This window comes from Cervus canadensis, chromosome 23 (assembly GCF_019320065.1).
Source record: "Cervus canadensis isolate Bull #8, Minnesota chromosome 23, ASM1932006v1, whole genome shotgun sequence".
In the NCBI taxonomy this organism is placed as follows: Eukaryota; Metazoa; Chordata; class Mammalia; order Artiodactyla; family Cervidae; genus Cervus; species Cervus canadensis.
This window is the reverse complement of record NC_057408.1, coordinates 54,610,598-54,632,508: the sequence shown is the minus strand read 5'-3', so window position 1 is coordinate 54,632,508 and position 21,911 is coordinate 54,610,598. Positions and strand designations below refer to the sequence as shown.

Here is a 21,911-nt window from a genome sequence, read left to right as displayed (position 1 = left end):
TATGCTGTTCTCATTTTAATTTTATTTATTCTAAGTGTGTTAATTTCTAAGTCACCGAATCTATTAACATCCTAGGACTGTGCTGATCTCCTGTGGGTTGGCTTCATGTGTCTCGACCACGGCACCCCCAAACCACTATTTCCTTACCCTGGAGTTGATGGCAGGCTTGAGAACATCCCCAGCAAAGACCAACAGGGAAAGGGTCCCACTGAGCTGACCAACCGTCAAACCACAGAAACGTCTGGAGGAAAAATATATGATCATTGCCCTAAGCCATTATGTTGGGGGATGATTTGTGGCCATAGCAAAAACAAACTGATAAATGTTTTAAAGACTGAAGGCAGGAGAAGGGGGTGACAGAGGATGAGATGGTTGGATGGCATTACCGACTCAGTGGACGTGAGTTTGAGCAAACTCTGGGAGATGGTGAAGGACAGGGAAGTCTGACATATCACAAAGAGTCGGGCACAACTTAAAGACTGAACAACAACATGCATTTTAACTGTGTGACTTGGGACAAGTTGGCTAACCTCTCTGAGCCTCTTGTTGTTTTACCCTTGAACTGGACATAATACTGACTTTGCACATGAGGGTTAAGCAGCAGACACCGTAAACATTCAGTAAAGTGGGTGTCACTCGTCTTCCCTAAGCTTCCTGGACCACTCACCAAAGCCACCAAAGTTCATCCTCAGTCCTTACTCCTTCCTCGAATCTCCTTTCTCCCAGCTCTCGCCTCCCATGGATGAATTCTGCACCTTCTTTCCATGGAAGTCTTTGGCCACCTCCTAGGAGCTCCGCTTGGCCTTGTTCTCACCTGAGCTCCTCATGACCTTTCTCTCTGAGCATCCCACTTCCTGAGTTTGCATCCGTCCATGGTGTCACCATCACACAGAGAGAACGGAACTCTGTCTCAAATTTCCAGCTGTGCTTCTAACATCCCCCTCAGACTATCTCGTAACATCACAACTACAACAAACAATTGGACTTGTGACTTCCTCTCCCAGTGGCTCACCTTCCCATCTAACCAATTTTTTTTTTTTGCATTTTCAGAAAGAAAAATTTAAATCTCCAATTTCCTTGATCATCTGTATCCAATTAGTTACTCAGTCATGTTCCTTCTTTTGAAATCTCATTTCATCCTCTTTCTTCTCCATTCCCACTGCCCTCCTCTCTGCTCTATCCCCCCTACCTCGCCCCCCGCCCCATCTTCTCCCCGACCCAGTCACTCGTCTTCCATTTCTCTTGATTCCACTCTTTCTGTTTACTGCCAGAAGACTTTCCTAAGAAGGACTTCACTCTTGTTTCTCTGATTAAGAGTCTATAATTCCTTCCCGTCACTTCTGCTTCAAGATCAAATTCCTCACCTGGGTTTCTTCCTACACACCGTGGACTCAATGAAGCTACCAAACTGATTTCCTACTTCTCCCCAAGTGTTCTGAGCTAGCATCTCAGGCACAGATGGGGAGGCAAAGATTAAAATGCTGATGCTCTATTTGGGAGGCGAAATCCATGGCAACAGAGAAGAGGAGAATGCAGAGAGATGGGGGAGATGTGACATTGCAGAGAAAGGCATGAAATGCTGATTCTGTTCTGAATGAACCAGAGGAGCTCATGGGGGTCGGGTGGGGGGCTTGGAAGGGATCTGAATGCCAGGCTTATCCGAGCAGAGAATAGGACCCCGGGGCCTCCTGCACGGCCTGGTAGAGAGAAGCAGGAGGAATTCTCCGTCTCGCTCATTTGTCTTCTACTTCTCATCAGTCAGAACTCCTGCTGGATAAGAAAAAGGTCCATGCCTCTTCCACCACGACCTTGGGCACAGGATGTTAGCTCAGTTCATGATTGGCTCCCCAGATTTTGGAAGATGAGCTGGTGAAACAAAGATGGAGCGAGCAGCTGAAGGTCAGACGCCTCTTGTGCTGTAGTTGGTGTCAGCTGTTCTGTTCAGGTGGGTGGTCTTGACCTTGGGCTTGTGGCCGAGCATCTGGAGTTCTCTAGGTTCCTACACATCCTCCAAGCCTTGTCCTCCAGGTTCCTATGAATTCTGTGACCCCCACGCTTCCCACCCCACAAATATCTCCCCAATTACCTTGCCCTCTTTAAGGTGGCCAGACTCAGCTTGCATTGCTTGTAACAGAGCTCTTTAAGCCCTAGTAGCTCACATTGCCTTTTGCCACCTGGGGATGTTTAGAAAGCTTTGAGATGATTTAAATGACGTGTCAGAATAATACAGGAACTGCACCAGTATCATTACATAGTGTTGAACGCGTCAACATTATTGTCATTTTCAACAAGTATTTGTTTAGTTTCAGACACTATGGCAAGTGTTAAGACAAAATAAAACAAGAGGGGCAAGAATTCGTTGTTTAATGTGGAAAATAAGTTAATAAAATTCACAGATCTGTTAAAACGGAAATTGCATTACAAGGTACACTGGTGGCACAACGGAGCAAGCAGTCTGCAAGCATTGAAGCAATCACAGAAGGCTACCTGGGGGAGGGGATGTTTGAGTGGGTCTTGAAGGATGGCTACGAGTTCAACGAGAGGAAAAAGGAAGAGATGGTGGGCATCCTAGCCAGAGGGAAATGCAGCTGAGCCCTGAAAAGATGGGGTCAGTCAGTGGGATGTGAACAGTTTCTAGCAGGCCCTGAGATTGCTGGGCAATTCTGAAGGTCAACTTTAATGACTGTGGGCATGGGTTGAAGAGATCCTGGTCAGTGTAGTTCTCCAGTCTTGTTCAGGGGCCATGATGCAGTCCTAGAACAGAGATTGAAGCAGAACATCTGTGAACACAGATGTAATGTCTCCTGTCAAGATTCTTTAATACCTGGTAGCTGTTATTACTATTGCTGTCCTTATAGGGAGTAATTATTATGTCTAGTGGTCTATATTGTTTTCCAGATTTTACAGAGAAGTAACACTGAGGCTCAGAGAAGGTAAGTAATCTGTCCCAGAGACAAATAGCTCATGTTGTCCAGAAATACAATTCTAATTTTAGATCTTCTGGCTGTCCAGTATATGGCGTTGAATTAATTACTACAATGACCAGAATTAACTACTTCCTGAATCCTGTAAAGGGTCTTTTAATGGAAGGATACTGTCTGTTTCACCACAAATCCTATTTCATAGTAACAGCGTCTTCCTAAAACTTGAATATTGTCTCTGCCGCCAGATCACTGCAAGGTGTCTCAGTCATTCGACTACCCACTGGCTTCCTGACGAAAGGTATGTAGGGGTTGTGACAAAATGAGCAAAGGTGAGGATCTGGAGGTAAACAAGGAGAAAAGAATGGGAATGGAAAGTGCAGAACATTGAAGAATATCTGCCTCCACGTGGAGTGAACAGAAGAACTTAATAAAAACAGAGGGAAGCACCAATAACCGTGATAAGCATCTTCTCCCAAACCAGGGCAGATGAAAATGACACATGACAAGTATCTTCATAAACACCATTTCCTGATGAAAATTATTACATACAGGATGGATAACCAAATTTTACTGTACAGGACAGGAAACATCCTGTGTTTCCTCAATATCCTGTGATAAAACATAAGGGAAAAGAATATGAAAAAGAATATATCTACCTGTATAACTGAGTCACTGTACCATATAGCAGAAATTAACACAACATTGCAAATCAACTATACTTCCATAAAGTAAATTTTAAAAGAAATGAACATCTATTTCCTATTTTTCAGATAATTTGTGTCCAGCTTTACCAAGTCACATGTGCTGCTAACCTTGATTTCCAAATCTAACTTTCCTGTTGAAGGTTTTTTTGTTACAGATATCCAGCAGGCAGAGACACCCTGCAGAGTCTGGGGGACAAATGTTGTTTACATGTCCTTGTGAACAGCTGTCTCCCAGACACCCACCCCCCCCCCCACCCCAATTTGGCTTCCTCTTCCTCTATGAGAGAAAAAACATACTTGCAAAGTTCTCTAATGACCAATTCTCTGCCAAATTTTTTGAAAAACATATTCTCTTTGGATTTTGCTGTACTGGTCACTATTTTCCATTAACCTCTTTCTACTACTTGGTTTTCAGGAAGATGTTTGCTTCTAGCTTGCCTTTCCCCTTGGGGTCATCTCTGCATCTTCCATGTAAATAAGAAGATAAATAATGGTTTATCTCTTCACATGTGTCCAACGGCCTTTTATAAACCTGTGCTGACAAACTGGCCCATCTTCATGACAGCAGCTGCACAACATTGCTTCCTAATCTTCTGATGATGGAGATGAACACAGTAATTGAAGAAAATAATTATTGGATACTTACTTGATACTGGGCACTATGCTAAGAACTTTGCTTCTCATCTTTTGATGTAGGTCTTTTATGTGTCCCCACTTTACAGATGAGGAGACCAAGGTCAAGAAACTTAAATAATTTCCCAAAGCTCACTCAGTCAAGTAAATGTGGGAACTGGAATTTGTTCCCGTATTTTTTTTTTTTTAAACTATGATTTTTTGTGTATGAGATTGCTGTGAAAGTCTATTTAAATGTATTTTTTAAGTCATGCTTTGAAAACTCAGATTAGCAAATTTAAAATACTATAAGTGTTTTAAGAAACCATTAAAGCACTGTCCTTCTCCTGAAGTTTGCCCAAACTCATGTCTATTGAGCCAGTGATGCCATCCAACCATCTCATCCTCTGCTGTCCCCTTCTCCTTTTGCCTTCAATCTTTCCCAGCATCAGGGTCTTTTCTAGTGAGTCAGCCCTTTGCATCAGGTGGCCAAAGATTTGGAGTCTCTAGGAAGTATTCCAGCCTCTCGAAGCCTCTAGAATTCCTGGACTCATGGTCCCCTTCCCCTGTCTTTCAAAGTCGTCTTTGGCAGAGTGGGTTTCTGTCACACTGAATTTCTCTGACTCCCTTGTCCCCGCTATTTCACTCACAAGGACTTCTGGGACTACTCTGGGCTCAGCCAGAAAAATTGACAAAAATTGCCTCATCTCAAGATCCTTATTTATACAGAAAAATGCATGGATCCTAAATCTGTATAACTGAATGAATTTTGGTAGAGGTTTGTAGCCATAAAACCAACACGCCAATCAGGATACAGACCCTTTCTATGACCCCAGACTCCTTTTTATCTTTTTCCAGTCAATCTTCACTCTCTCCATAGGCAACCATTGTTTTCCTTTGATTAGTTTTGTCTGTTGCTAAATGTCACAGAAATGGACTCTTTTCTGCTGGCTTCTTTCACTTAGTATCAGTTCAGTTCAGTTGCTCAGTTGTGTCTGACTCTTTGTGACCCCATGAACCACAGCACGCCAGGCCTCCCTGTCCATCACAAACTCCCAGAGTCCACCCAAACCCATGTCCATTGAATTGGTGATGTCATCCAACCATCTCATCCTCTGTCATCCCCTTCTCCTCCTGCCCTCAATCTTTCCCAGCATCAGGGTCTTTTCAAATGAGTCAGGTCTTCTTATCAGGTGGCCAAAGTATTGGAGTTTCAGCTTTAAAATCAGTCCTATCAATGAACACCCAGGACTGATCTCCTTTAGAATGGACTGGTTGGATCCCCTTGCAGTCCAAGGGACTCTCAAGAGTCTTCTCCAACACCACAGTTCAAAAGCATCTATTCTTCGGTGCTCAGCTCTCTTTATAGTCCAACTCTCACATCCATACATGACCACTGGAAAAACCACAGCCTTGACTAGACGGACCTTTGCGGACAAAGTAATGTCTCTGCTTTTTAACATGCTCTCTAGGTTGGTCATAACTTTCCTTCCAAGGAGTAAGCGTCTTTTAATTTCATGGCTGCAATCACCATCTGCAGTGACTTTGGAGCCCAGAAAAATAAAGTCAGCCACTGTTTCCCTTGTTTCCCCATCTATTTCCCATGAAGTGATGGGACCAGATGCCATGATCTTAGTTTTCTGAATGTTGAGCTTTAAGCCAACTTTTTCACTCTCCTCTTTCACTTTCATCAAGAGGCTCTTTTAGTTCTTCTTCACTTTCTGCCATAAGGGTGGTGTCATCTGAATATCTGAGGTTATTGATATTTCTTCCGGCAATCTTGATTCCAGCCTGTGCTTCCTCCAGCCCAGCGTTTCTCATGATGTACTCTGCATATAAGTTAAATAAGCAGGATGACAATATACAGCCTTGACGAACTCCTTTTCCTATTTGGAACCAGTCTGTTGTCCAGTTCTAACTGTTGCCTCCTGACCTGTATTACAGGTTTCTCAAGAGGCAGGTCAGGTGGTCTGGTATTCCCATCTCTTTCAGAATCTTCCACAGTTTATTGTGCTCCACACACTTAAAGGCTTTGGCACAGTCAATAAAGCAGAAATAGATGTTTTTTCTGGAATTCTCATGCTTTTTCGATGATCCAGCGGATGTTGGCAATTTGATCTCTGGTTACTCTGCCTTTTCTAAAACCAGCTTGAACATTTTTCAAATTCATTCATGTTGTGTGAGTCAGTGGTTCATTCTGTTTTATTGCCAAGTTTATTCCATTGCAAACATTTGCAATGTTTGCAAAATGTTTGCAAACATTTCAAACATTCCATCCAACATTTTATTTTAATTTTTTAAAAGTCTTTATTGAATTGTTAAAATATTGCTTGTGTTTTATGTTTTCATATTTTGGCCAAGAGACGTGTGGGATCTTAACTTTCTGACCAGGGATTAAACTTGTACCCCCTGCATTAGTAGGTGAAGCCTTAATCATTGGCCTGCCAGGGAAGTCCCAAAATATTCGATATTTTAAAATCCATTCTTCTGGTGATGGGCATGCGGCTTGGTTCCAGTTTGGGGATATGAATGAATAAATAAAGTTATTGTAAAAATCCTCACTTAATCACATCTGAGACTTTTCATGCACAACGTACTCCCAGGATCCAGCCATTAGGACATGCACATCTCTGTTGTTCAGTGGCTCACTCGTGTCTGACTCTGCGACCCCAAGGACTGCAATACACCAGGCTTCCCTGTCATTCACCATCTCCTGGAGCTTGCTCAAACTCATGTCCATTGAGTTGGTGATGCCTTCCAACCATCTCATCCTCTGCTGCCCCCTTCTTTTCCTGCCCTCAAACTTTTCCAGCATCAGGGTCTTTTCCAAAGAGTTGGCTCTTTGCATCAGGTGGCAAATTATTGGAGCTTCAGCTTCAGCATCAGCCCTTCCAATGAATATTCAGGGTTGATTTTCTTTAGGATTGACTGGTTTGATCTCTGTGCAGTCCAAGGGACTCTCAAGAGTCTTCACCAACATCTCTGAGGTGACACTATTCTGCCTCCATCCCTAATCTGCCTACTCTGTCTACTGGACCGTCCACCCCTCACTCTTGCCGAAGGCTTAGTCTCCTAACCACCTTATTTCTGCCATGGGACATTAAGCCGCTTAGTTTACACTCAGCCTGTTTAGCTTTGTCCTGGACCAGACTCTGACACCCTAACCCAATTTTAGTGACCAACCTCTTACCTCTTTCCTGGTAATCACATCTCCCACTTTATACTCCAGCTTGGTACCTGGATCCCGGTATGACGTTTCTGTGTCCCAGTCCCTGTCTGGGATCTCAATCCCTTTAGAACTAAAGGACAGCCTTGCTTACCCCAAGCCTCCAGAGAAACGGTCCTGGCCCATGCTCTGGGCATCACTGGCTGGGTTCCTGCCACGTGGCTGTCTGTCCTTGCAGGAAAACATCTGCCAGGCTGTGCTTCCTCTTCTTGTCTGTGATCATACTTCTCTGAGACTGGCTCCTGCAGCATGCCCAGCCACCAGTGACTAGACCTGGATCATCTCCCCTGTAGGAGCCATCCAGTCTAGCCCAGGGTGTCTCAAATGTTGCATTTGGGCTCACTTAGAGAGCCTTAAAATATATTCATGTCCAGACTCCTCCCTGTACCAACTGAATCTGAATCTCTGGGGATAGAAACGAACATTAGTATCTTTTCAAACTTCTCCATCGATTCCAATGTGCAGGCAAGATCAAGGACAAGCAAGCCAGGAACTTCTGTTCAAGGTGCACTCTGCCTACCAGCAACAAACACCTAGGAGTTTGTTAGAAGTCCAGAAATTCAGCCTCTGACTGCAGTCCTACTGTACTGGAATCTGCATTTTAACATGATCCCCTAAGAGGTTTTGAAAGCTCTGATCTGGCCCATCCCTCTCTGCCTGAACTCTTGTTTCTGAAAATGCTCATAATCAAGCTGGGTTTTTTTCTTCTTTTAATTGAAAAATATAGTAGTATTAGAGAAAAACTGAAATAGTAATTCATCTTTCTTGAGCATTTACCATAAGCTAGGCAGAGTGCTGGTGACTGACAGACACTGGCTCATTGACTCCTTATGAAAATGTTTCTCAGCAAAACCTTCCCAAACAGCCAGATCAGGACTTGGTCTCAAATTCCTTAACTCAGTGACCCTTTAACAAACTTATTAAATTTATAATTTTAGCTTACATTTTTTTTCCTGCCTTAACTGCCAGACAATGTTCCACAGAGATGAGAACCTGTCTTGTTTAATGGTGAAGCCATAGAACCAGTACTTAACAGGGACTAAAAAAATATTTGTTGAATGCATGAAGTTGGCACTATTATTATTCCCACGTTACAGATGAGGAAACTTTCCCAAGATATAATTTCTAGAAAGTGAGGGGGAAGAATGGGAGCCGTCTATGAGGCTGGCCCAAGTTCTTTATCATACCAATAATACCCCACCCCCACCATCCCTTGCACTCTTATCAGCTGAACACAACAATTTTTTTCTGCATGCTGCCTGCTAGTATCTTGTTTATACATGTGCTTATTTTATATAATTACAACCAGGACACCCCTATTAACTGGAATTTTGCTTTTATTACTTCCAGCGTTTTTTGGTAAATTTTAAGTCTCATACTTTAAAAATGGGTACCTAATAGCTTTTCACTTGATTTACAATAAATTATTAAGCAGTTAACTCTTGCTTAGCATTTAGGCATTTTTGTTGCTCATTATTTACAGGTGACATTGGAGGCAGCATCTTTGTGTGCCTTGTTGAGCTGAATTTCTGCTTTCTCACAAACCATGAACATTCTTGCTTCATTTTCACCTTGAACAGGCCACGCTTGAGCTTTCATGGTGCTGTAGCTAATTTAGATATTTCCAAGCCTGCTGAATCTCTTGATGAATGTGGCTAAAGAGGCGAAAGAGCCTCTTGATGAAGGTGAAAGAGGAGAGTGAAAAAGTTGGCTTAAAACTCAACATTCAGAAAACTAAGATCATGGCATCTGATCCCATCACTTCATGGCAAATAGATGTGGAAACAGTGACAGACTGTTTTTTGGGGCTCCAAGATCACTGCAGATGGTGACCGCAGCCATGAAATTAAAATACGCTTGCTCCTTGGAAGAAAAGCTGCGACCAACCTAGACAGCATATTAAAAAGGAGACATTACTTTGCCAACAAAAGTCCATCTAGTCAAAGCTATGGTTTTTGCAGTAGTCATGTATGGATGTGAGAGTTGGACTATAAAGAAAGCTGAGCGCCAAAGAATTGATGCTTTGAACTGTGCTGTTGGGGAAGACTCTTAAGAGTCCCTTGGACTAAAAGGAGATCCAACCACTCCATCCTAAAGGAAATATTCATTGGAAGGACTGATGCTAAAGCTGAAACTCCAATAGTTTGGCCACTCGATGAGAAGAACTGACTAACTAGAAAAGACGCTGATGCTGGGAAAGATTGAAGGCAGGAGGAGAAGGGGACGGTAGAGGATGAGATGGTTGGATGGCGTCACCGACTCGATGGACCTGACTTTGAGCAAGCTCTGGGAGTTGGTGATGGACAGGGAAGCCTGGTATGCTGCAGTCCATGGAGTCGCAAAGAGTTGGACACGACTGAGCAACTGAACTGAATGGAAGCTTGCTGAAGGATGGGAACACTAGTAGTGAAGGGGAATTATGACATTTTTTCTATTCAAACTTACCCAAGCTTGTTCATTACAGTGGCTTCTGAAATTCTTCTTTCACTGAAATCTTTCTGCTTAATTTTGAGCAGGGACAAATTGGGCTAACTTGGTGACTTCAGATACTTTCTATTCACTCCTCAAATGTGCTGACCCTCTGTTTCTCTAAATCAGGAGCCTGAGTTCCCTGTCTGCAGTTCAAAGATAGGGTCTGAAGTCCAGACAGAACTTCTAGGTGCCCAGGATATGGGGGTACAGATGACCCCTGTGATTTCACTATTGCCTTTCAGTTCATCCTCCAGGGTCTCAGGGCAGCAATCAGAGAACTCTGGACCAGAAATCAGCTCTGAGGGCTGACTCTACACCAGACATTTGCTGACATTGAGACCTTGACCTCCTGAACTCTTTTCCTCACTTCTTCACACAAGGGTAACTAACTGCTGCCTTTCATAATTGGGAAGATCACACCAGCTAATCAGCATGAATGCGCTTAAGACTCAAAAAGACATATCTGCCCATGTATAATGTGCATGCAAAGTTATTTTGCAGCAGAAATACTTATAATTCTATCTTTTAATATTAGATGCTTAATACTTGCTAAACACTGAACTTAATCACTGATTTGTTACATATATACTCAATACTTTACTACTACAATGCTTTAATAGTTAAGAATCTCTGTGTTTTAAATTTAGTACTGTGATGATTACCTTCTCACCCAACTATATTGCATCCTTTATAAAGGGTCAAATTCCATCCTCTTGTTCTGTATTTCTATGCTTAAAAGTAATAATAATTGCTAATATTATAATGATATTTTATTCATTAAACGTTGAAGGAAATGTCTTGAGAAAAACTAGAATTGGTAAGGTTGTCACATTGACTGACACAACTGAAGTATAACTATCTCAGGCAAAAAAAGAAAAAAGACATTTATGAGAGCGTGGGCCTTAATAACTCACTTACTTTATCTCTCCTGTTTATATTGTGAGAAAGCAAGATCTGCAAAGTGTTATGAATACTTTCAATAGGAAAAAAAAATCAGAGGAAATTAAAAATTCTTTAACAGGGACCAGATGTATTTTTAAAAAAAGAACAAAGCAGTTGAGATATCCTATTAAGACTGAACTCCCTTCTCCCCGCTCCCCCATAAGATCTCCTTCTCGAACTGTAAGGGTATGCGAATGATAATAATTAAATCCAAGCGACCTTTCTTGCCTTAGACAAAGTGGGAAGCGAATTACTACTCCCTTTTAGAAAAGGCTTCACAAAACCCTCTGCCAACAGCAGAGGGGGTAAGCTGGTAGTTATGAGCCCCAGTCCCTTCCTGGGAGGCCCAGGCCACCCCTTGGGGGCCAGAGATGCGGGTCGGTGAACCCGGGGTCCCACCATGGGGGCGAGCCCGACCTCCCCCCCGCGCCCCGCCCCGAGTGCTGCGGTCTGGGTGGCGGCTGCTCGGGGGTCCCGGCTCCGGGCTCGGCCGCACGGCCCCCGTGGGGCGGGAAGGGTCAGCAGGGTGAATACTTTCTCGGAATCTACCACCTAGGCCAGCAGATCTGCCCCCACCCTCGCTCCTCCTCCAGTCACTTTCTCCTTCTGCCCCCCTAACTAGGAGCCCGCGGCGGCGGGGCGACCCTCACCCCCGAGTTGGGGATGGCTCAGGCTGTCCCCCCTCGTGTGAGAGAGGGGACCTATGGAGGGGGAGGCCTTTAGGGAGAGAGTCTATGTGAGGAGGGGTCTGGGGGGAGGGGTCTCGGAGCGGGGGAGGTCTCCGCGGGGAGGGGTCTCCGGGGAGGGGGGGAGGGTCTCCCGCGCGGGCTGCAGACGGTGGGCGGGGCCGGGCGCCGCGGAGGTCGACGGGGGTGTGTCCGAGGGGCCGGCGGGCAGCGCAGTCTCGCCCTCGGCGGAGTCCCCGCGCGCGGTCGCCGCTTTCACCCCGGAGCGACCCGAGCGCTGCGGCGAGATGCGTGACGGCGGCGCGGGGCTGGCGCTCCTGGCCTCGCTGCTCTGGGTCTCCGCGCAGGGCCAGCAGAGAGGTGAGCCTGGGTCCCCAGGCGGCGGGGGGCTGCGGGACAAAGCCCCACGCCTGGCCGCGCCGAGGTCGGTGCACGCATCCGCCTTCACCCCCGGCCGGGGATCCGAAACGTGGGTCTCCCGCGCGGCCCCTGGAAAGGTCGCTGGGCAGGCGGGAGAGGGCTGGGGGCGCACTCAGGGCTGGGGGCGCACTCCAGACGGATGTGGCCCCCTCCTCGGCGCCTCGGGCTCTTGAGTCCCCGGGTCTGCCTTGGCGACCCGGGGGCCCCAGTGGAGAGCCGCGCGGGCCTGGCTGTCGGTCCGGGCCGCGGCGGGTAGGCGGGCGGGGAATGAATGGGAAAGGCGCCGCGGAGCGCCTTTACCGTCAGGAGGCAGAAAGTCGGTGGTCCGAGACCGGGAAAAGGGGGTCCCCGAGCCACTCACGGAGGGTGGACGCGCGGGGAGCGCACGCGGAGGCGCGGGCTTGTGGACCCGCTGAGGGCGCCTCCCAGCCACGCTGGGTGCAGGCCCCGAGGTGGCAGAACCGGCCATTCCGCGCGCAGCGTACACCGCGGTCACTTAGGGGTGAGGGAGCGCGGGCTCGGATGCCTGGCAACCTCGCAGGGCAGGGTTGGCCAAGAACAGAAATCCGCGGCCAACTTTCAAAACGTCTGTCACTGCCCGGGAGGACGAGAAGCCCTCCTCCCCTTTCTGCGGACACTCGTGCCCCGCTCTCCCCAGAGACTAAGCCTTCAGGGCGCCGCTTGTTGGCTAGGAGGTCACGAATATTTCTTGAAAACGTCTGTGCATGCAACCCGTGACCCCCGGCACACTCCCAAAGATACACGTGTTATTCAAAACGGAGGAAGGAACAGGTCAAAAGTAGGGAGGCGGAGCGCACAGCACCCGCGTGGGAAAGATGCGTGTTTGGCCTCGCGCCCAGCTTTGCGCCCTGCAGCCAAGGGACCGTCCCTTTCTCGGACGCATTCTCGGGGGACGCGCTGGACCGGAGCGGGCGACCGGGCTTTGAATGGCTGCGCGTCCTCTCCGCGCGCGGCCGGGCAGGGATGCAGGGAATTTGCATAGTTAGCCTGCAAAGAAAGGGGCCGGCCTCGCGGGAGAGCGGGCTGCGACTCTGCAAGCTGAACGCCTTTCTCTCGCATTGCCTGGTTTCCCACAGGCTGGAGGGAGAGCAGCTGGATTCAGCTTTATTGTTCTAAGAATTGAAAGTCCTGGTCTAGGGAGATGCCCGGAATGTTTTCCGCTCCCCTTCGGGCGCAGCACTTGGCCTTGGCGGCTGTGAATGGTGTTTGGAGAAAGTGGGACCCCGCGGGGCTTTCCTGCTTTAAGATGCTACGGAAAACCACCCACAGCGGGAGGGCCTTTGAATCTGTCACTCTGCCTTCCAGATTTGCAACCCCCACCCCATCAACCATCACCCTCTTTATAGGCGCCTTTGAGGGAGTTTTGACTTTTTAGAATTTGGGGTCCCATGTGTATACAATGAATGACCAGTGAAATAGTATCATTTGCTCATAATACAATAATAAAATAATTCTGACTAACATCACCAGTGAGCTAGTTATCTGGTACTTTTATATATATATACATATATATGTGTGTGTGTATATATATATAACAATCATCTGATAGCTTTTAGATTATTAGGAATTCTTTTCTTTTTTAAGATTTTTTTTAATTGGACAATTTTTAAAGTCTTTTTTAAATTTGTTACAACACTGCTTCTGTTTTATGTTTTGGTTTTTTGGCCAAGAAGCATGTGGGATCTTAGTTCCCCAGCCAGGGTTGGAACCCACAGCCCCTGCGTTGGAAGGCAAAGTCTTCACTGGACCACCAGGGAAGTCCCTTATTAAGAATCCTTTATCATTTCACAGCCTGTCTGTGTTACTGTGACTTCTCTGGTGGCTCAGTGATAAAGAATCCCCTGGCAATGTAGGAGACAGAGGAGATGTGGGAGACTTGGGTTCCATCCCTGGATTGGGAAAATCCCCTGGAGGAGGGGATGGCAACCCACTCCAGTATTCTTGCCTGGGAAATTCCATGGACAGAGACGCTGGCAGGCTACAGTCCATGGGGTTCCAAAGAGTTGGACACGACTGAGCACGTTGAACTACTGTAAACGTCATGATATGTGGCCCAAAAACTCAGTTTCTTTGAGATACAACCTGTGTAAAAAGAGCTATTTCTAGAAGTGCAAAGTACTAGGTGGTACCTTTCTAACAATGATGTTGTGTTAAGTCCACAGCTGGCAATTACTTGGAATTACAGTTGCTTCACTGGTTAGTTCATCAAATCTTGCTTTTGGACTGTTTTTCTTTTCTAAGTAAAAGTAGACAATTCCAAGGATAAAGGAAAAACTCTCTTCTGTGACTAGAGGAAATTTACTTCATTCTCATAAAGGATGTAGTATTTAAATTGAGCATATACGTGCTGCCCAGCAAAGCGTGTGCCCGAATGGCTTTTAAAGGTGCATTTTTCTTCCTTGTAACTGTACTCCCCAAGTAAGGGCCAAGAAAAAAATACTAATTTTAGCAGTTGGAAACAAGATTTGTGTAATAAAAACATCACTGCCTACCTCCTACGTATCCCAGACTTTGGCCCATTCCTTTTTTCTCTTCCACTTTTCCAGACGTTAAATATAGAGCGGACATCTGTAGTTAATATAGCATGATGGAGAATTCAAATGCAACAAGGATAGGAAATAAACACATGCTGTTCCTTGGTGCTTTGCACTACTCTTAGAATCACCAGAATCGTAACATGTTTACATGACCACTTATTTCGAGGTGTGTGTTAGTCACTCAGTCGTGCCTGGCTCTTTGCAACCTCATGGACTGCAGCCCACCAGGCTCCTCTGTCCATGGGATTTTCCAGGCAAGAATACTGGAGTGGGTTGCCATTTCCTTCTCCAGGGGATCTTCCTGATCCAGGGATCGAACCCGGGTCTCCTGCATTGCAGGCAGATTCTTTACCATCTGATCTATGAGGGAAGGGTGATTATTTCAAGGTAATCATCCTTGAGACCCGATTCTACAATTTTAGAATAACTCTTTCATAAAGTTCTATAAGTACTCATTATCATCTGCAGTAGATTTTATGGGGGGGGGAATAACAAGATGTGCCTTTAAGCTTTAGATGTTTTATTCTTTGGCTTTATAAGCTGTGGGAGCTTGGGCAAGTTACTTAATGTCTCTGTGCTTTGGTTTCGCCGTCTGTAAATGGGAGTAGTCATGGTACCTCCTTGGAAACACTGTTCGTGGTGGAATGAAAATTGCTTAGAACAGTGCCTAACCCTGGGGATAGCCCTCAATAAATACCATCTAAGCATCATTATTACTATTTTGCACATAACTACAAGCAAATATAGAATATCACTTCCCCTCTATAGTCTCAAATTTAGAGTCTGGTTTTGGAGTCTACTTGAATTCAAACACCAGCCCTGTAGCTTTGATCAGCTGTGAGGTTAATTAAGTTTCTCAGCATCTCTGGATGTCAGTCTTCCCGATTTGTGAGATGGAGAGGATTGATGTGATTCAGTAACACAGGAGCATGTTGGCCCAGCGTTGGGTGTGTCAGCATCACAGGCATGTGGTCCATGATGATGGTCTACCTGTGGCACCTGCACTGCGTCCTCCCCAGCCTGGATCCACCTTCACTTGGGTGTTAAGATCTATTGACTTGACTTCCTGAAAACCTGTGCAATCCATCTCCCATTATTTTGTCTCCACTGCCGACAAGGCTCAGGAACTGTTTGTCTTTCCCATGAAATGTTGTGATGGTTCCCTCACTGGGTCTCCCTCCTCCCCTGCTTTCCCTCCTCAGCACCATCACCATCATGATTTTTCTAGAAACACCACCCTATGGGCTTGGACTAACGCCTCCCAAACTCCTCATAATGCACACAGAAAAAATGATGTTGGAGCGTCCGATGGGACCAAAGGAGGAGACTGGGATCCATTGGCCCAGCGCTCTGGGGCATTACCTGGGACCTCCGTGCCCCTATTCATAGTGACATGGGATGTTCAGTGCTGGACAGGCTTCCCATTTAGGGCCTAAACCCTGCAGAAACCTTCCTGATCCCGTCATTGCTGAAGTATTTATGACATGCCCTTCCCTGGACTGCTGGTGCTCTGGCCACTCACTGCTATTGTTGTCCTTATCTTGGTGGCTAAGCCAGTGACTGGCTGATCGGTCTCACCCACTGACCTGAACTTCCTGGGGGTGAGGGCTGTTTCATTCTCATCTTCGTGTCTGTCCATTGCAAGTGTGCTCAGTGGCTCAGTCATGTCCGACTCTGTGACCCCATAGACTGTAGCCTGCCAGGCTCATCTGTCCATGGAATTTTCTAGGCAAGAATACTGGAGTGGGCTGCCATTTCCATCACTTTGCCAATATTCCTGGTGGTTAATAGCCACCTGTCTTGTTGAGTCACATTGACATTAATATCTTTATTTATGAATCAAGTAATTTCAAAAAATAGTTTTGAATAGGTAATCCATGGTCATGGTACAAAATTAAAAAAAAAAAAAAACCCAAAGGGTGTATAGAAAAAGGTTAAGTCACCTCCTTTTGAGGCAACTACTATTTTTAGTTTCTTGAGTGTCTTCCCTTAGATGTCTCTTCATCTACCAAAAGTGAGCTACTTCATAAAAACCTACTTCCCCTTGAGCACTTCCTAATAGTATAAAGAAGGTACCAATTATTTCCTGACAAAACAAGAGACACTCTTCCCATCTCCACCTCCACCACGCTCCCTCTCTGCTACTTCTTCAGTATCCCCACTGCCGGACGCTAAATGCATCACTAATATACATATACATCTGTCAACTTTTCACTTTCTAACTTGTCCCTTTCAACATGGCCTTTGACAGAAGGTATTAGAGCCTTGTTTCCTAGCTCTTTTGGATTTAAAGACTATAGCTCATTGATGGATTTCTTGACACTGCAGTCCATCTGAAAGTATTGCTCACTGTAGCCTTCATGGGCTATTCCTGGAGCCATAAATAAGTTTTAAAAATAAATTTAAGTGATTTGTGATATAGAGAGGTAAAATCTGAGAAGAATACTATTAGAAGTTATGGATAGTATGTTGATTATTTTTCTAAAAATTTTGGTTTATTGCTGGAACATCTATGGCAGACACAGGAAAAGTTAATTTTTAAAGATAATTCTTGAAGAATAAAGTTGAGCCTGCACCCTGAATACAAAGCTAAGTGGAGATTAACTAGAGAGAACTCCTTCTCAGAGATCTTAGCTGAAGTTGTTAGTGATATTCCTGAGAAATGTTAGGGTGAACAAGATAAGCGACAGTTTCTCTAGCAGGGTGTATGTAGCCTACTTACATGCTTGCACATAATTCTTTTACTTTTTTTATTTCTAAAATACTAACATGTATCCATGCACAGTTGAGTAAACAAATGCATTTCAAAATTAATGGGGGGGGAAATTCCCTTATTGAAGTAATTTAGGTAAGGTCGCGAACTTGGATTCTGTTGGGACATGCCTGCCAGGGAGCTGTTTCAGTGTAAAATGCCACGCTTGGGCTAGGTTCATTGCATCTTCACGTCCTCTATACTGAGGGTGACAGCCAGCGCCCAGAGTAACCATTTCACAGCACAGACCCTTGCCCTGAGAGTCTGTTTTCTCGAGGCTGGATGGTGAGAGCTTTCTTTGGGACAGCTTATTCCCATTTTGTGTCTTGCTTGGAGGCAGAGGATAGACAATAGGAGCAGTGAGATTCCAGACCAGTGTGGTGGATAGCTTTCTGCCTAGGTGAGCATTTACTTCAGAGGTTAATCCAGAAACGATGCCGTGGGGACACATCAGATCCTATTTTCAGCGTGTGTGTGCATTTTTTTCCCCCTCTTTTTTGATTCAACCATCTGAAGCCTGAATCTCTTCATTCCTGAACTTATCTTTGAAGTCTGATCTGCTGGCCCAGCGGGCAGTGTGACTCCAGTTCTTGTGCCAGAGAGCCTCCTGTCTTGCTGGTGGGAATGTCAGATTTAGCTCCAGAAGTGCTTCTGAGAAGTGCCCCTCTTTTCCCATTCCCTGAAAGATTTCCTGCATTTTGTTTCATTGTTCTGTAACTTCCTGCCAGAGCCTCAGGAAACTCTGCAATGTTCAAGAAGATGCTTAAGTTGAACAGATCCTGTTTAGTTAAGAGGGGACATTTAGAAAGGAGAAGACCTCACCCTACGACACTGATTATTGTACATCCCACACTTAAATGTCTTCTAATCCCTTTGTCATGGCAGGATTTTACTCAACAAAAGTGATTATCTTGTTATCTCAGGCCCAGCACATGAATTCTTTCCTGCCCCAAAGACTACTTTTCCTGTTTCTCCCAGTTGATGGCATTCTTTTTGGTCGCCTTGGTTTCATCTTCTATTCCTTTCTTTTCTTTTTTCCGTATTCTCCTTATCCAAATTGTCCCTCTCCATTTTTGTTTCTTCCTTTAAAAAGGTCCCTGGGGACTTTCCCGGTGGTCCAGTGGTTAAGACTCTGTCTTCCAATGCAGGGGGTGCAGGTTCGATGCACGATCAGGGAACTGAGGTCCCTGGTGTGTTAGTCAGTCGGTCATGGCTGACCCTTTGCCACCCCGTGGACTATAACCCACCAGGCTCCTCTGTCAGTGGGAATCTCCAGGCGAGAATACTGGAGTGGGTTGCCATTCTCTTCTCCAGCGGATCTCCCTGACCCAGGGATCAAACCCAGGCCTCCTGCATTGCAGGCAGATTCTTTACCACTGAGCTACCAGGGAACCCCATGGCCCCTAAGGTGCAGCCAAAAATTAAATAAATAAGTTTAAAAGGTACCTGATTTTTTTGCCTTTCGTTCCTCTTTATGACACTGCAGATGATCACCGGCTGTCGAGACGACTATCACATGCCAGAGTTAGGACGTTGCAGGTCTAATAGGACAGAAATCTTATTCCTGTTTGGATGCCAGAGGTGGAAGGAATTTTACAATCAATCTTCAAGATGGGCCTTTTGGGATTCTAATTTAAATAGTTGTTTCCAGAACTATCTCTGCCACTTGGCATACTTCCTGTCCCTGTTGTTCTGTCCAGTGGTGGGCACTATTTCCCATCCTCAAAATTCCCCTTGTCCATCCTTCAGCCCATTCCTTCTGAATCTCCAGCTCTGGCATTTCTGTCTTTGTTTTTTACACAGTCTAGGTTTTCCAGCTCTTTATGCCGCTGCCCTAACTTCGTGGCTATACTTTTGTTCACTCTAGAAGTTTAGAGGTGGGAGAATTCGAGATATTGATGAACTTGTGAAATGTCTTTGGGAATTCCACTGCTCTTGTTGTAAGGGAGCTGGCATAAAATCCTTGATGCCTTCTTGGGCTACGGAGTAATGTTTTCTTGTGGGATTGTTGTCATTTCTAGTCAGTTTTTCTCATTTTCCCCCTTGTTTGCTCATTAATTTACCTGCTAAGCTTCATGGACTGAACATGTAGTGGATCCTCCACCAGCCAGGCCCAAGTCAGGATATGTCCTGTGGTCCTTGTTCTCAGCAGCTTTCCTCATTTTGATTACAAGTGGACATTCTCAATGGAGGAATTCCAAGTGCACATTTAGAAAGAAATGTTCTTCTGTGAGAAATTATGGTGGAGGAACGGTTGGGAGATTCAAGTAGCACCAGTGGAAATTAGTGTCTGTATTTTGCTTGCTTCTAGTCACATAAATTCATGTTGCAGCCCAGTGGTGGGCCAGGAACGGGGAGGCAGGGGAATTGAGCTCCTGGTAGGGCTTCCTCACCAAACTTCCTGTTGGGTGACATCTACTCCTCCAGGTTTCCTTTCTGTCATGGAAACACACAGCTCACCTGTTTGGTGGCTCCTCTGAGCCCTCTCAGAGTGGGTATAGTTAATACAGACGTTTTCTCTCTGGGCTGCATGTTTGATTTTAATCACATCAGTGTGGAGGCCCCAGCCCCAGGGATTACAGTTTCTGTGGTCTCGGATGAGGATTAGTCATTTGCATTTTTAGATCTTTTCAGTGTTTGGCTTATGACTTCCCTCCTAGCTCCACCAGCAAAATAAGCCATTCTTCCTTCTCCATCCCCAACACTCACCCCTGTCACCCCCCACATACACAACAGACACACTACACACACACACCACATAAACTTACATATTCCACAAGTATTTGTTGAGTTTCTAGAATGTTCCACCCTCTGGTGGCCAGTGGTCCTTGAATCCCCAGAGCTGTAGTTAAGCAGGCACAAGAAGTACCTGAGGAATCCTACTACCTGTGTGTCTCAGTTCAAATTTGGAGGAATTTTTGTTTCTGAATGCCTTGACCACCGCCATCGCCCAAGTTACTGCAGTGAAACAATGTCACTGAAAACAGAAAGAGAATGCTGGTTAAAAACGTTATTTCGACTGCATTAGGTTTTCTTTTAGTTTAAAGACAGTGACTACTTTATTGACTTCAGTCTTGTTTGCATTTGTTGACCATCTCTTGGAGTTATATTTTTATATAGGGTTTTTGTTCAAAAGAACTCTACCTGCCTGCTTTTGGAGGATGTTGTTTAAGTGGAAGACAGCTGTTCCCCTCCAGGCTCTTGGGGCTAAGCCAGCCTGGTCTTCTCAGGAACAGAACAAAGGCACACAGAATTTATGACACAGATGGATTTTTGTTTGATAAAAATCACTTATTACTGAATGAAAGAATGGCCCATTCTCTCCAGAAATATGAGCAGAGCATCTAGTGTGCCTTTAGAGCTTCCCACTTTATTGGTTTTGTTTTAACCATTATAATTGACGAAGTTGAGTTGTACCTCTTTTTCTGTGGTCAAACGTTCCCTGAAAATTTGTGCCTGAGAGAGTTTTCTGTAAATGACATGATTTCAAATTCAGTGTTCAAATGATTCAGAAATAATATTTGAAGGAATTGGCTAGATTTTCGGTATATATTTCTGGACTCCTCGTTGCTCCGTTGATCCATGTGTCTATCCCTAAGCTAACTCTGTCTGGATTCCTTTGGCTTTGTAGTAAGTTTTGAACTGGGGGTGTAAACCATTCCACACTATTGACTTTCTCTAAATTGCTTTGACAGTTCTAGGTCTTTGCATTTCCATTAGTGTCAGCTTGTCAATTTCTACAAAAGAGATGGCTGGGATTTTGGTAGGAATTAGAGTGAATCTGTAGATAGTTTGGGGAGAAGTGCTATCTGATAATATTGAGTTTTCCTGTTTATGTATAAGAAACACAGTCATTCGTTTTGATATTTAATTTCTCTCAGAAATGTTTCATAGTTTTTAGCATATTGGTCTTGAATTTCCTTTGTTAATTTTTCTTAAGTGTTTTATTCTTTTTCAGTAAAAAGTCTAGGATGTATGGAGAGTTGATCTAGCCCTTCTCTGATGCCCATAAGTATTAATATATGTATAAATGAATCACTTTGCTATATATCTGAGTCATTGTAAATCAATATACTCAAATAAGAAAAAAGAGAAGTTGTACATAAATGTGGCCTATTTGAGAGTTACCTATTTATGTGGTCCAGCCTGGGTCTTGATTTCTTCATTACTAATGTGCGGAAGTAGACTTAATTTTCTCTGACTGTATTCTCGTAATGAATATATAGGGAAGAATTTTTTAAATGAAAGAAAATTAATATTATTATTGTTGTTCAGTTGCTAAATCATGTCTGACTCTTTGTTACCCCATGGATTGTAGCACTCCAGGTTTCTCTGTCCTTCACTGTCTCCGAGTTTGCTCAAACTCATGTCCATTGAGTCTGTGATGCCATCCAACCATCCTTGGTTGCCCCCTTCTCCTCCTGCCCTCAGTCTTTCCCAGCATCAGGGTCTTCTCCAAAAAATAACTTGAGAAACCTTAATTTAATCAGACAAGGGGTGAGGGGGTGGTGGCCCAAGAGCACTGCTGTGTCTTTGACCTTCCCTGCATCTCTCCAGCTCTTTTCCTCACTAGGATGGGAAGACGCCCCCCCCCCACCCCCCTTCTGAGAATGGC

The 21,911-nt window shown here is 45.0% G+C and overlaps 1 protein-coding gene across 1 annotated transcript in view; it reads left to right on the top strand.

The window, feature by feature from the left end:
- The first annotated feature begins 11,676 nt into the window (after positions 1–11,676).
- Positions 11,677–21,911, top strand: part of LAMA1 (laminin subunit alpha 1) — a 122,760-nt gene continuing 112,525 nt past the window's right edge. Inside the window, exon 1 of the mRNA XM_043444404.1 lies at positions 11,677–11,926. Within this exon, the coding sequence (XP_043300339.1) occupies positions 11,854–11,926 (73 nt within the window). The 5' untranslated portion in view covers positions 11,677–11,853. The remainder of the gene's footprint in view (positions 11,927–21,911) is intronic.